General features: G+C 38.2%; 1 protein-coding gene across 3 annotated transcripts in view; it reads left to right on the top strand.

Annotated features, from left to right (window-relative positions):
• Positions 1–7,837, top strand: part of LOC145981146 (MAM and LDL-receptor class A domain-containing protein 1-like) — a 79,159-nt gene extending 71,322 nt beyond the window's left edge. For all 3 annotated transcript variants that reach the window (XM_083114286.1, XM_083114275.1, XM_083114281.1), the window contains exons 15-18: positions 3,196–3,357; positions 4,488–4,693; positions 6,595–6,760; positions 7,593–7,837. In XM_083114286.1, the coding sequence (XP_082970412.1) occupies positions 3,196–3,357; positions 4,488–4,693; positions 6,595–6,760; positions 7,593–7,642 (584 nt within the window). In that variant the 3' untranslated portion in view covers positions 7,643–7,837. The remainder of the gene's footprint in view (positions 1–3,195; positions 3,358–4,487; positions 4,694–6,594; positions 6,761–7,592) is intronic.
• Positions 7,838–13,653: the final 5,816 nt, after the last annotated feature.

The following is a 13,653-nucleotide window of genomic DNA, read 5'->3' as shown; positions in this document are numbered from 1 at the left end:
GGAGGGTTCGTCTAAATCATATCGTAGTGATATAGTACAATGAAGAACCTACTTGGACTGTAAATGATACTGGCAAGATGATACTTCTTCTATTTGGTTAAAAGCTCAACCAGCAGATGAGAATTACAATAATAGAATTTCTCGCCTGAAAGTTAGTACAATTGATAATATCTTTTCAATACATTTTATTTTGTTGAATTTATATACTGGGCCATACCTTGTCACGAAAATTAAGGACAATAATGAAATTTCTTACACAATGAACCAGAAATATTATGACAAGATGAACTTTTCAAATCTTCGAGTGTTTAACTGTTTAGAAGGAAAGAGGAATGAACTGTTGTCTGATAATTAAATTTATGAGAGTAGATACTGGAAAATGGAAACTTTTCTGTTTATTATTTTGTACAATTGAATGTTGTATTATGTTCTGATTTGTTATTACCTGTTAGGCACAAATCTGTTTATGTGCACGTTGTTGTCGAATGTCAGATAATATTGTGCATTTGTAACTTTGTTTTACTTATGTTCATAAACATATGAATGATTTGTAAATGAAAACTCCTCCTCAGTGTTTTGTAGTTTTCATTTTTCCCGGAAGAGGGGAATGTTGAGACGGTCCTGTGAATCCGCACAATATAATTATATGTTTATTGAAATTATTAATTTCATATTATACAAGTCACTTTCAAATAACAGTTAAAAAAATGTATAATAACTACTTTGTACAACGTCAATTATGTTTTATGTTATTTATTGCGCTATACGCTGTATAAATAAGGTAATTTTTGGAATTCTAACGTTGCTATAGCAACGAGAATCAATAGTCACTATGTGGCAATGGATATAATGGAATTGGAAATAGAAAATAGTGAACTGGATATTGGTCAGTTATTTTAATAATACTTAGACCCATAAAAGTTGTACCTTCACCTTCGCGTTATAATTTGGAATATTTATAAACGAAATGTAATCGTGCAAATTATTGACTAGTGAATGTCACACAGCCTACATGTCAAATATCAACAACAATACATTTTATTGGACTTACAGCTTACATGTGGCTGTTTACGCCCAGCTAAATGTCAATTATATTTGCAAATCTCGTTGCAAGGTTGATATCTACAGGTTTGTATCCAGATGCCTTGTGGTACTTTTGTGCTGATAACGGAAGTATTCGAGGTTCACGTTGTTACATTACGGCTAAAACACATACAACCACAGTGACAATCTAATGATGAATCAGTAGCGAATATACTGCCCTGCTCACAGTTGCAAACTATTACATGTGTATCGGGTGCGTAGATAAACACAGTCGTCAGAGAGTTTGTTTTATTACTGCTTATATCCCTGTATTTTCAACCATTTTTGTCACCTGCCTCGTAATGCCCTGAATATACTAATTATGTGTTGCTTACCTTTGGAATTTTGAGTTCTTTCATTTCTATTTTGTCATCTGTTCAGTGTGTCACAGACAACTAGTATCAGAAGAACGAAGTGGATAGACAAAATTGTAGATGCAAATATTTGACGTGTAAGCTGAGACAAAATTCGATATGACCACTTCCATTTGAATTCTGTTTTCTTTCTACCATTTTTCGTATCGTTTGTTTACTTCCTGTTAGGTTTCATAACGTGTTTTCTCGTTTTGTTTTACGGTACATAATGTGGCTGATTGTAGCTATGTCATTTTTCACAGAATGTGTGTTCCTGGCAACCCTGGAACGCATCGCTTCACCACTGGATATGACGTCACAAATGCAATCAAATGTTGTGTGTGGTTGCCAGCATTCAGGCTGCAAAACGGGCTTTTTTGAACGACTTTAGTGCCGAAACGATGCACCAACGAGAAAAATGTTGCTGAGAAAAGTTGTTTGTTTTGATGTCCTCTATACGTTTCCGTGGTCCGTGGGCGCCATTAAAATGATACCCTGTATAACATTATTTGCTGCATTGCAATCAATGAAGCATTATTCTAAATATCTACATGAACTAATTATTGTTAGCATTTAAAAAATGTATAAAATACTTTTTGCATTTTTGAGAGTCGAGTAATATGATACCAATAATATTTATAAAACAGATGCTCTTTAGTGCATATTCAATACCTGAGGCATTTAGACATTAGCTTTCTTTCTTTAATTAATGACTACTTTTCTGTGTGATAAGTAGACCTCGGATTTTTAAGTTCTAAAAAGTGTGCTTTTAGGTTCTTAAATAGGCTTTAAAAATATCAAAATAGGCTCTAAAAATCATAAAATAGGTTCTAAAAATCTTAAATTAGGCGCGAAAATCCTGAAGTAGGTTCCGAAAGAAACTTAAAATGCTTCAAAATTCCTGAAAGATACTGATTTGGTTCATCTTCAAAAACAAAATTTCGAAAGAACCGTAAGAAATTTTAATAGCTATATGTAACAACAAAATATTAAATTTCTAACCAAATTTTCATTTGGATACATCATTTTCAAAATTATGCACAAATTGTTGTAATCCTATATTTGTGTTGTTAGCAAAAGTTACTTGTTGATCTGAAGAATGAATTATGATTTGCTGCACAATACCAGGGTATCTAGTCACTGGGAATTTCTTGAATTCCGGGAATTATCCGTGAATTATTGACTCCAGGAATTCTGCGTGAATTTTTCTGAATAGGCGTGAAAAATTGAAACTTTTATTAATCCAAATCTCATTGAATTTATACCTATTTATAAATGCCCTGACACTTTCCACAGTTTCTTTTATTTTTATCGAAGAAGGAAAGGAATAGAAAGCTTCTTGGAAAATGAAGGGAGGAAAATCGACAGAAAATGTGTTTCAAACACGTAAGTCATCGATTTCTTTGTATCAAACAGAGCAAATACCTCTGTGTGACATAAAAATCCTGGAAAAACTTAAACTATATACCTAGGTATAAAAACCTAAAAAAAAAGTTTGATTTAGGCGCATAAACCTAAAATAGGTTCTAACAAGCAAAATAGGTTATTTTAGGCACTATAAAACTTTATCAGTTGTTTCGTTTCTTAATGAAACGCTGACGTATCTTGTTATTTCTTATTTACCTACAAAGGAAGAAATAGGTTAAAAATCTAAAATCCGAAGTCTAGTGATAAGGAAGAGAGTCTTCAAAGATTGAGAAAATACAGATCTAGATACCAATTAATCTTATTTTGAAACTTGCTAATTGTTTTGTTGCAGTGAAGCCCTCGAGTGCCAGTGTACGAGCCGAAGACTGCTCTTTCGAGCGAGAACTTTGTGGTTGGCTCAACAGGACTGCGATTGGTCAAAACATCACTTGGCAAACAGCCTACATTTCCCACAGGCCTGCGAATCTCCCAGACAGAACATTTGGCTCTTCAGGTACTTCTTTTCCCTAATACACATCTTGTATTGATTCCTTCCACCAATTGCGTGACCAGGATTTACATAATGGAGTATGTGAGCAAAGTATAAGGTCTAATGAGTTCGTTTTTAGTTTTCTAGTTTCGTGTACACAACTATTTAAAAATTCAAAATTCAATGGAGGGCGGAAACCCCAACAACCTCCCCTCGAACACCCCACTGATTCCTAGTACATTCATTAGAATAGACCTGAATTATTTTATTTTTAACTGCACCGATCTTAAACAGCAATCATTCCTGCACTGCACAGTCCATAAATAAAGCTAAGCAAATTGTTCATCACTATTTTAATTTATTCATTTCTTTCATTCATCTCTTTTAAGGGATTAAATAACATTGATATTGGTGCAGAGGTTGCCAACTTTATTTACAATATTGTTTCAATTTTTGAATTTCACATTGTGCAACACAAAGTTATTCAACATGGTGATGGACAATTTGCCTGGTAATAATTGTGCACCTCACTCTATATACAGTAGTTTATAATCTTTCTGAATTTCTTTCGTTGTTTTCCATTGTAATGACTCATGCAGCTCATTTAGTATTTTTATAATATCTACTAGCTGCACTTTCTTGGGTCTATAACCCCATAAATACACAGCTATCACATGTGTAATCTTACTAACTAACTCTCTAGCTTTCTTAAACCCGAAGATTTATGGCTGCAACAACACAAGCCTTCCATCTGGCCATATTCATGACAAGATCAATCCAATCCTTTCCATCCTTGCCGATTCCTTTAGGTCCACCTCAACGATATCCCCCATCTTCGTTCTGGCCTTCCTACAGGTCTCTTACCATCAGCTTTCCCAACAAGAATTCTGTAAACTCTTCTTTCCTCTTCTATTTGGCTCACATGGTCTTCCCATCTAAGTCGTCTTGATTTAATTATTCTAATAATATGTAGACATGAATACAAATTATATAGTTCTATATAATGTAACCTTCTCCACTCACCTGTCTCCTCAACCCTTTTAGGTCCAAATATTTTTCTAAGGATACCTAACTTTATATGATCCTGATTCATATTGCTTGTTGAGGTGTAAGAAACGCAAACAAGTTTATTAACAATTGCGTAATTTTTCTAGGTGGCTATGTTTACTTTGACATTTTCAACACTAACCAAAAGCAGAGCGCTGTTCGCTTGGTGTCTCCCACTGTCCAGCTTCGAGATAATGAGAGTTCTCTGTGCTTCACATTCTGGTATGCAGCGTTTGGCGCAAGTGACACCACGATGCTGTCTGTCAAGCTGGGGAATTCCAAGGACGACATGGGTGACTCTGAAAGTGAAACGGTAATAATAGTGTTTTACACAAGGACATTAATAAACACTTATAAAATTTCGAAATATTATGTCAGTGTATGAAACGAATTAAGCTTAAGTCTTCATTGGAACGCCAGTTCGGTATCTTTGGCACAGCTCGAGAGGGAGCCGTCATGATGCGTATCTGGTTTCGAGCCAGCACCTGTTTTTCTGAGAAGCGCTGTTTGTCACTTTTCCCTGCAGTGATTAGGCATACATTCATCCACTACAACGTTATACTCTCGAGGTCTCCATATTGTTTTAAAAGATGGCACAACACAATAACAAAACCGCAACCTCACGTTCAGAAATCTCTAAAGAAACCGAATTGGCAACATCTCATTTACTCCACGTGGAGTTGACAAGAACTGTCAGTTCTTGGTCGGACGTTATTGGTGGGATATGTTTGAGGGGAGGATTTACTGGGCTTCCATGTGGACTTGACATGTGGTTGTCAGATGGGAAGCTTATCTCTCCGAACTTTCTTTTAAGTAACATGGCGTTCGGATGTGGACTGAAACTTTACATAAATTGAGAATACCCTTCATGCTCTGTAACAATGTTGATATTCTTTGACATTTGGCATTACATATTTATATCTCCAACAATCACGAACTTCTAAGTTGCAATGATTTGATTTGTTTTACTTTCCGTCGTTATTCTTTCAGTTTCGGCTAATCGGGCGATGAGCATGAATTGTGATGAAATGAAATGGACGAGAAGACAAACCACAACCACAAAAACCATACAGAGGGTTATACTGTTGTGGGTCCAGGCGCCAGAGTCTCGTTAGACTACAAGAACAGAGTCCTGGGTGTACTACGTGGAAAAGAGGTTACGCCGCTGTTAATCTATTGATTGATTGATTAATTGATTTGGTGTTTTAAGTCTACTTTATGCACAGTAAGGCTAATCGGGACTGAACCTACAGTTCAAAGTGGGATCCGAACCACTATGTGCCTTCATCGGGTATCGAATCCCAGACCCCTTGATCACAAGGCAACGACGCTACTACTGCGCCAGCGGGGAGTCCTAAATGACTTTCTAAAATGTCAACCACTGCACTCTTGAGTTGCAATGAGTCCATTGACTCTCAATGGGAACTTTATAGCCCAGAAGTACCCGTGGCTGTGCAAATAACAACTTTGTTTCCATAAAGAATATTTGGTGCGTTTATGCATACTTATATCTTTACATAAGTTTTGAAGCAAATCTCTTAGTAATTGGATGATTCAATTGTTTCTCGTGCTTAAGTAAAGCTTGGTAAGAAAGCTTTTATTTACTTTCTAATCTGAGTAAATTATAAACAACAAACAAATTGAAGTGCTCGGGGGTAAAACATGGTAAGTGGCATTTTGGTCATTACTGAGTTTCTTAAGCAGATATATTATTACAATGTTGTTGAGTTTACCAATTTTAGAAGCATTCAATGAGTCCAATGCAAATTGCGTGACACTTTGACACGGCAATTACACGCAAAAATTGAAGGATGGCTGTTTTTAGCTTTAACCCCATAATTGCGAAAATGATTTTTACCATGTTTCACCTCCAACCCCTCAATTTATTTATGTAAAGAAATATAAATTAGTAAATAAGCAGTACGAATGTGTGTGGATCAGCCAGCGGCGGCTTGTGGGTCCGAGTTAAGTGAAGAGAGAGTTGGGAAAAAATGGTGTAATAGACAAAATTAAATCAATAGTTACACGTACTTATTAGAAACCAAATTTTCTAATAAGTATGTGTAACTATTGATCTAATTTTCACTATTACGCCATTTTTTTTCCAGCCCTTCACCTAATTCGGACCCACCAGCCATCGCTGATATCAGTACCAAAACATCTAAAATTTCTCTATTTAATGCAAGTGTTGCCTAATATCGCTATTTGTTGCAGATTTGGAAACTGACTGCCAAGGGCCTGGACACATCACGGCCTGTGTGGCTGCCTGCCCAAGTGAACGTTGCCAACAGCAGAGAGTTCCGCATCATTCTTGAAGGACAAGCGAGCAATGGAGGTTTCGCTGTCGACGACATAAGGTTTCAGAGTGGACAATGTCCAAGTAAGTTTTTATTATTTTGAGAAATATTTGCTATGAGAATGAAGTTTGTTAGTGTTAAGACAAAGTGAATATTTATGATTAACTTGTCCCTACTTTATACCGACCAGTATCCAAATGAGAGCTACAACTATATAGAAAAACTGTAGCTTGTTCTTATGGAGATCAGAGACTACAGAAAATAATTAATTTTTGCCATTAGTACTAATTCATTAAAGAAAGGCTTCCTGTTTGCGTTGTACTTCCCAAGTTCTCTCTCTGAAAATTCTCCCAGAGATTCAAAAGTTACTAGAGAATATTGTGTAAGGTAATAATGATGCTATTAAATAGAAAATCATTTTATGTAAAATCTGAGGGGGATGGGGAGGGGGGAATGACCGGTGGCTGGTAAAATTTATTTAACTTGTGAACCTTCTGTGTTGATGCGCCGCCTCGGTAACCGAGCGCGTTAAGTGATCGACTTTTGGACTTGCCGACGAAGTTCATTGGTTCGAATCCCGGCCTGGGCATGGATGTTTCATGCAATTAATTGTTTCTTTAATCAATTTCATCTAATCATCACTCATCCACGATTTGTCAAAAGTGGCAAGAAATGCAGCAAAAACTATTCTAAGATATCTCATTGTCCCTCTACAAGACGAAGTTATACCAAAACAAATTCAATATGTAGCTCATATTTAATTTGTTATGGCATTATATCCATTCAGCGTAATGCATGTATTGCATTGCATTGCATTACAGTGACATGACACAAATAAAAAGCATTGCGATTCAATTATTACAATTCTATTAGTACTTATTATAAATCTGTTATGTTTCTGTTCTTGAATTTCAGTACGTCCTCCAGAAGCAGCGCTAGCCAAGAGATTGAACAACGGCGCGTGAACACTTGTCTAAGTTGATTAATCTATTTATTTATTGTAGTTTTCCGTTGTTCAATAATTTTGTTCTGAGCTCACAGGGCACCGTAATAGTGTTTTGCTTGAAGTAATATGTTTCAATGTGATGTGTGAAAGTACTGTTTACTTTAAATATGTGAAATATTTGTTCTTTCTAAAATAAATCAATGATAAGTCTTTACATTTTTTGATACAACTTCTCCTTATGATTCCATTTATTTTGTAATTTTAAATCGTGTATTATAGAAACAAATTTTCACAAAATGAAAACTACAGGGTAAGGACGGCGCAAACGGACACCCTAAGCACAATTTTCAAAATAACTGTGAAACATTTTATTGAAGAATGAAAATAACTATTGGCATAAAAGGTGTGAACCTTCAGTTAACACATGATAGCACATAGTATGCAAGCAAATAAACATCTGTCTCAAAATAGTCTGATCAATCCCCGGATGCGGCAGTGTCCGTTTACCCCGCACATTCGGGGCAGACAGACATTTGATCAAGGCAGATAGACAGGTGATGATTTATGAACTATCATCACTCTCACAATAACAACACACATAATATGGGCCATTTCCCTTTGCAACACAATTTACATGGAACCAGAGAGAACACTCTAAGTACTGCACCCAATTTTGACCCTGGTTGTACAAATCTTTGAATTTACGGAACTCATCACTTGTGGTGAGTGCGTTCAAACTTCTTTGATTTTTTGCTGCAGCTTTCAGCTTTTTGTACTTGAGGCGAGCGATGAAGGAAGGATCCCTCAATACATGTGATTGCCCAGTTTTGCGTTTCCTCCTGGAGGTCCCAGAAGTTGATGGCAAAAGGTTTAGCTCCTCAAAACTTCCACGAGATGACACATGCTCTTCTCTTGCTGTAGGCTCTGATGATCGCTCATCTTGAACATGGACAGTTGCAGGAACAAAGACATGCCCAGGCAGTCGTTGTGGATTAACGGGATATATTCCATAAGCATTGAACCCATTTACAGCATTGTTCGTTCTTGATGTCTCACCATCCTGTAACAAGGGCACATTGTAATAGAAACACAAACATTTGAAGGGTACAAAATGCATTCTATACAATTCACACTTGCCACTTCCATTACTGAGTCAAATATACATTAGTATCTCAATCAAAAAGTACCTAACAATAGTTAAATGCAATACAATTAATCTATGTCCATTTGCCCCAACGGAAACCTGTCCATCTGCCCCAATTACAGCCTTTGACTTTACATTCCTAAAAAGTCCACCAGATGGCAGTACAATGTTGTCAACATGTGTGTATATATTAAAGAATCACTGCCTTCACCACACTTCCTCTGTCCGAAGGGATCTGGAGTGGAAACCTCACGGTGCCCAACGAAGCTCCAGACCATCGAACGTCGAGATCGCCGCGGCATAGACACGCGTTCGTGCGATGTCAGTGAGGAACTTCAACCTACCCGACCCCGTCCGGGGGAATAATGGAAGACGTTCAACAACCCAATCATCCGATAGGCCAACGATCTCAACCATTCAGGGGGGACAATTCGTGTTCCCAATTCCTCCCTCTGATAGGCTATCGAGGCAACCAATGATAATACAGAACGCCTTAGCGATTCTGAAATGCACAATATCGACAACCGGGAACCTCAGGGCACTGCATCGGAGTACGGTTACACATCAGATTCTGTTGTAAATGAAGAGAGAAGAGTATCCGCCCACACGGGAGCCATCTCCAAATCGCAAGGAGGGAAAATGCGCCCACCACGACGAGTATATTCCAGATCTTCCGAAAAGTTATTTATGAAGCCAACGGATAGAAGAGAACGTTATATGCAATCCACACAAAACAAGACCGTTGATCCCGATGGGTGTCAACTCGTACCTCCAAGAAAGAAAGTGCCGGCCAGTACTGTGACTGCTGATCCACCATCAACAATTGAAGCATCAAATAGATATGATGCGTTCACATCAGACCAACCGGAATTACCACCTGAAAACATGCAGATTCAAACAGAGGGAGAAAACGAAATACCTTCCGTTTCCAGACCAAAACCTACCAGAGAGCGGTTGATCTATGTCTATCATCAACCTGCACCTCATAATTTTGTCATGAAAACTATCGAAACTACCAAGATTAACCCAAGGGTGCGTTACACATTGGATAGTATACGTTTCCAATGTACTTCATCAAATGATTTCAACAAATTGAAAACATATCTTCAAACAAACAGAGAAAGATTCACCATAGCTCCGAATCGTCAAAATCGTCCACTTCGGGTTGTCATTCGACATCTTCCTATAGATCTAGATACGAATTTCATCATGTCGGAGCTCATTGATTATGGATTTGAAGTTATGACTGTTCACCAAATGAGCCAGCGTAACCCAAAAGGTCCCGGAAGGAAGAACATACCACTATTCCTGATTACTCTCAAGAGATCTAGGCCACACCCAGCAACAATGGTTTACCATACCACGCTGTGTTAAATGTGGTAAACCACATGAAGCATATAAATTTCAGAAGAAGAGGGATGATCCCCCCACATGTGCGAACTGTGGGGGAGAACATCCCGCAAACTTTAGAGACTGTCAGATCTTCACTGTAATAGATCAACAACAGAGAAAACCTCAGATGATAACTGCCAGTCAACCTGTCAGAACCACCACTACAGCTCCAGCAGCTTCAGCTCCAGCTCCAGCTCCAGCTTCAACGTCTATCAGGCCCACTGAAGCAGCACGTTATACATCTTATGCCTACAGAGCTGACCCACAGTCTCGAATGGGACAACGTCACCAACCTACAACAAATACTGGGCAAGCTGGCCAAGGTCTGCAAATACTTCTGGATCTGGCTAATACATGGAAATTTATCAAGATATGGCAACATGTATCCCGAGGACTACAAAAGATCTCCCAAGCAACCTCGGGAATGTCTATAATACCAATCATAATACAAATACTGATGGAAATGCAATCTGATGACTGTTTTTAGTCGACATAATTTGCTACAACATATCAATTTGCTGATATACAATGCCGATGGCATAGCAAATCAGACACCTGAACTCACTCATCTACTTTGCAATAAAAATATAGATATTGCACTAATTAACGAGACTCACCTCAAACCACATATGAAATGGACCATCTCTCGTTATAGAATTTTCCGTGAAGACCGACTCCAACAAAGCAAAGGAGGACTTCTCATATTAACAAGACAAGGAATCAACGCGGCAAGAATAGCAATACCCACATTTACACCAATTGAGGCAATTGCAATTAAGGTGCGTACTACTTCAGAAGATCTGATATTAGTTGCAGCGTATCGGTCTCCAGCTACAGTGCTGGATTATGAAGACGTACTACAATTGGACACACTGGGATCCAACGTTATTGTTGGAGGCGATCTTAATGCCAAGCATCCTATATGGCATTCCAGAATATCTAACCCGTCTGGAAATATTCTACTGCAAGCGCTGCCAGATACTGAATTTTCTATATCTGCTCCACTGGACCCTACTTTCTACCCTAGGAGTAGAGGAACACCTGATGTCTTAGACGTACTTTTGAACAAAGGAGTAGGCATTAGTACTGCACCACATGTTGAAGACGCTCTTACCTCGGATCATCTCCCTGTTATCGCAGCTATTGCCCAGGGCATCTACTATCATAGGTTCCAGGTACTACAGGAACCCAAAACAGATTGGAATGCTTTTCGCCGGCAATCACATATGAGACTGAACTTCCATCAATCAATCAATACGGCTGAGGAGATCGATGAAGCAGTAAACAACTTTACAGAGGTTATTACAACATCTTGGAGCCGAACAACGATTACCATGTCTACTTTACGTACGTCAAACACTTCTCCAGTACTGGAAATTTTACTTTGTTTGACACGATAGGCCCGACGTCGCTGGTATAGAACTCAATCACCCCACCATCTTTACGAATGGAGGTTGCTTGCCAAAGAATTACATAATTTCCTAGTAAGAGAGCGGACCTCCCAATGGGATGAACGTCTACGAAAAATGGAACCACAAGATAGGCAATGGACATTTCCACTCAATTTTTTTTACAACAATTTTAAAAACTACACCCTGGAAAAATAACCCCTGCAAGTTCTCGCGTTTCTCTGCGTCCAGTTTAAGGCAGAAAGGAGACTTCCAAAGTTGGCAGGCTAGCGTTGCGCTGAAAACACGCCGCCGCCATGTTACTACGTCACTCCTTAGGGAGAGCTCGTTTGTCGTCTGCTTCGAGCGTCCAGTTCCGGATGGGTAGCCCACGGTGAGCGAACACGTGCAGCAGTTTTACAAATCTGTACCGATTTAAATAATGGAAGAAGGAGCGATAGGAGAAAGGAAAGCTATGCTTTGTAATGATCATTCTTCTATGAAATATCCGTGCTGCTCACGTGCAAGATAAATGAAAGGGTTCAGCTGCGTGTGTGTTCTCAGGCCATGCGAAAAATATTGCTTATAAAATTGATTGCTGACCAGACACTCAAAAATATTTTTTAAACTTATATTTATCGATATTTACCGTAACCTATGTAGTGCAAAGTAGGAATTTTCACATTCTTCACTTTATTTATAAAGCCTATTTAACTTTCTTTTCCATAAAGCAATTTCAGTGTGTGTTCCATTTCTGTTGCGCAAATTATGATCAAACATTTTTGTGCAGATAAGAGAAAATACACTGAGAAGATTACATTAGTTGCACAGTAGATATCTATACTTAGTTTTTGTATAATTATTACAAGGAAATAACCATGGGCGTATTTAAGGGGGATTCAACGGGTCCAACCCCCCTCTTTTTTTTTGGTTCACTAAAATTACCAGTTTCCTTGTTCTATCCGCTTGTTCATAAAAAATTCCTTCGGACTTATTTCATTCTCTTAAATTAGAGAAGTATAGGACGGGATACGGATAGGAAGAAAATTTCGTAATTCCACACACCAGATGGGACTGCAGACCAATATCTGCAATTTCCTGATAGTTTCGGAATTTCTGCGATAAGAAACTGCATTGAGACTATCAAATCAGTTATTTCCCCCCTTCGAATCATATTAAAGAAATTTGGTTCTTAAAAACGTAGTGACACAAGATGAACAGAAAAGTATCAATACTTCGTGACTATAAACACACAACTTTGTCGGGTCCAACATCCCCTCCCCCCATGCTCCCCAACAAGCTTCCGGCCAGCAGTGTCCTGGATTTTCACTTACGAAATAAAGCAACCCTAATCATACCAAAAGTTGATCCATCCCTCCCCCACATGAACTATATATACGCCCATGTGTATAACAATATCCCATACTGAAATGGTACGATATAATTATTTTGAATTTTGTACTGCGAAAAAAGCCGCCTCATCTCGTTACCCCTAACGCATTAATTGGTTGGTTCACAACTTCACCACTAAGGATCCTATCGAGACGAGACATGGCAGCCTTGGTCTCGTTCTCGTTGAGAGTTCTAAATGTCTGTCTCGTGTTTCTTTGTAAATGTCTCATTGACAGTCTCGTCTCAATTTATAAACATCCGTCTCGGTTTGGGAGGGCAATTCTCGTTCTCGTCTCAAGTCTAGAAAAATATAGAATTAACAACGTATGCAGAGGCTTATCATTATAAATACAAAAAAAACTTCCTCAATATTTTTTTTTTTATTATTATTTTTTTTTGACTCCTCGTTTCGACGGTACAGCCCTCGCAAACTAAATATTATCCTGCTTATATATGCAAACCAAACCGCAGATTCAGAATTACCAGGAATGAACTGGCATTGTAATTATTATACACAAAATTCATGATTTATCTGAGGAAGTCGCATGTTCCAGGTTTGACTCTCGACCTGGGCATGACTGTTTCCTTGTGAGTGACATTTCATTGAACTGGAAATTGTTACATGGGAAGATGTTTGCTCGAGACTTTGGGGACAGCTAGGGGGATGCTTCTATTGTTAATGCTAGTGTTGCTCACGAGACGAGACATGTTCCG

Source organism: Lepisma saccharinum, chromosome 2 (assembly GCF_977018435.1).
Source record: "Lepisma saccharinum chromosome 2, izLepSacc3.1, whole genome shotgun sequence".
NCBI classification, from domain to species: domain Eukaryota; kingdom Metazoa; phylum Arthropoda; class Insecta; order Zygentoma; family Lepismatidae; genus Lepisma; species Lepisma saccharinum.
The sequence above is the reverse complement of the archived record's forward strand: the minus strand, read 5'-3'. Positions and strand labels throughout refer to the sequence as shown.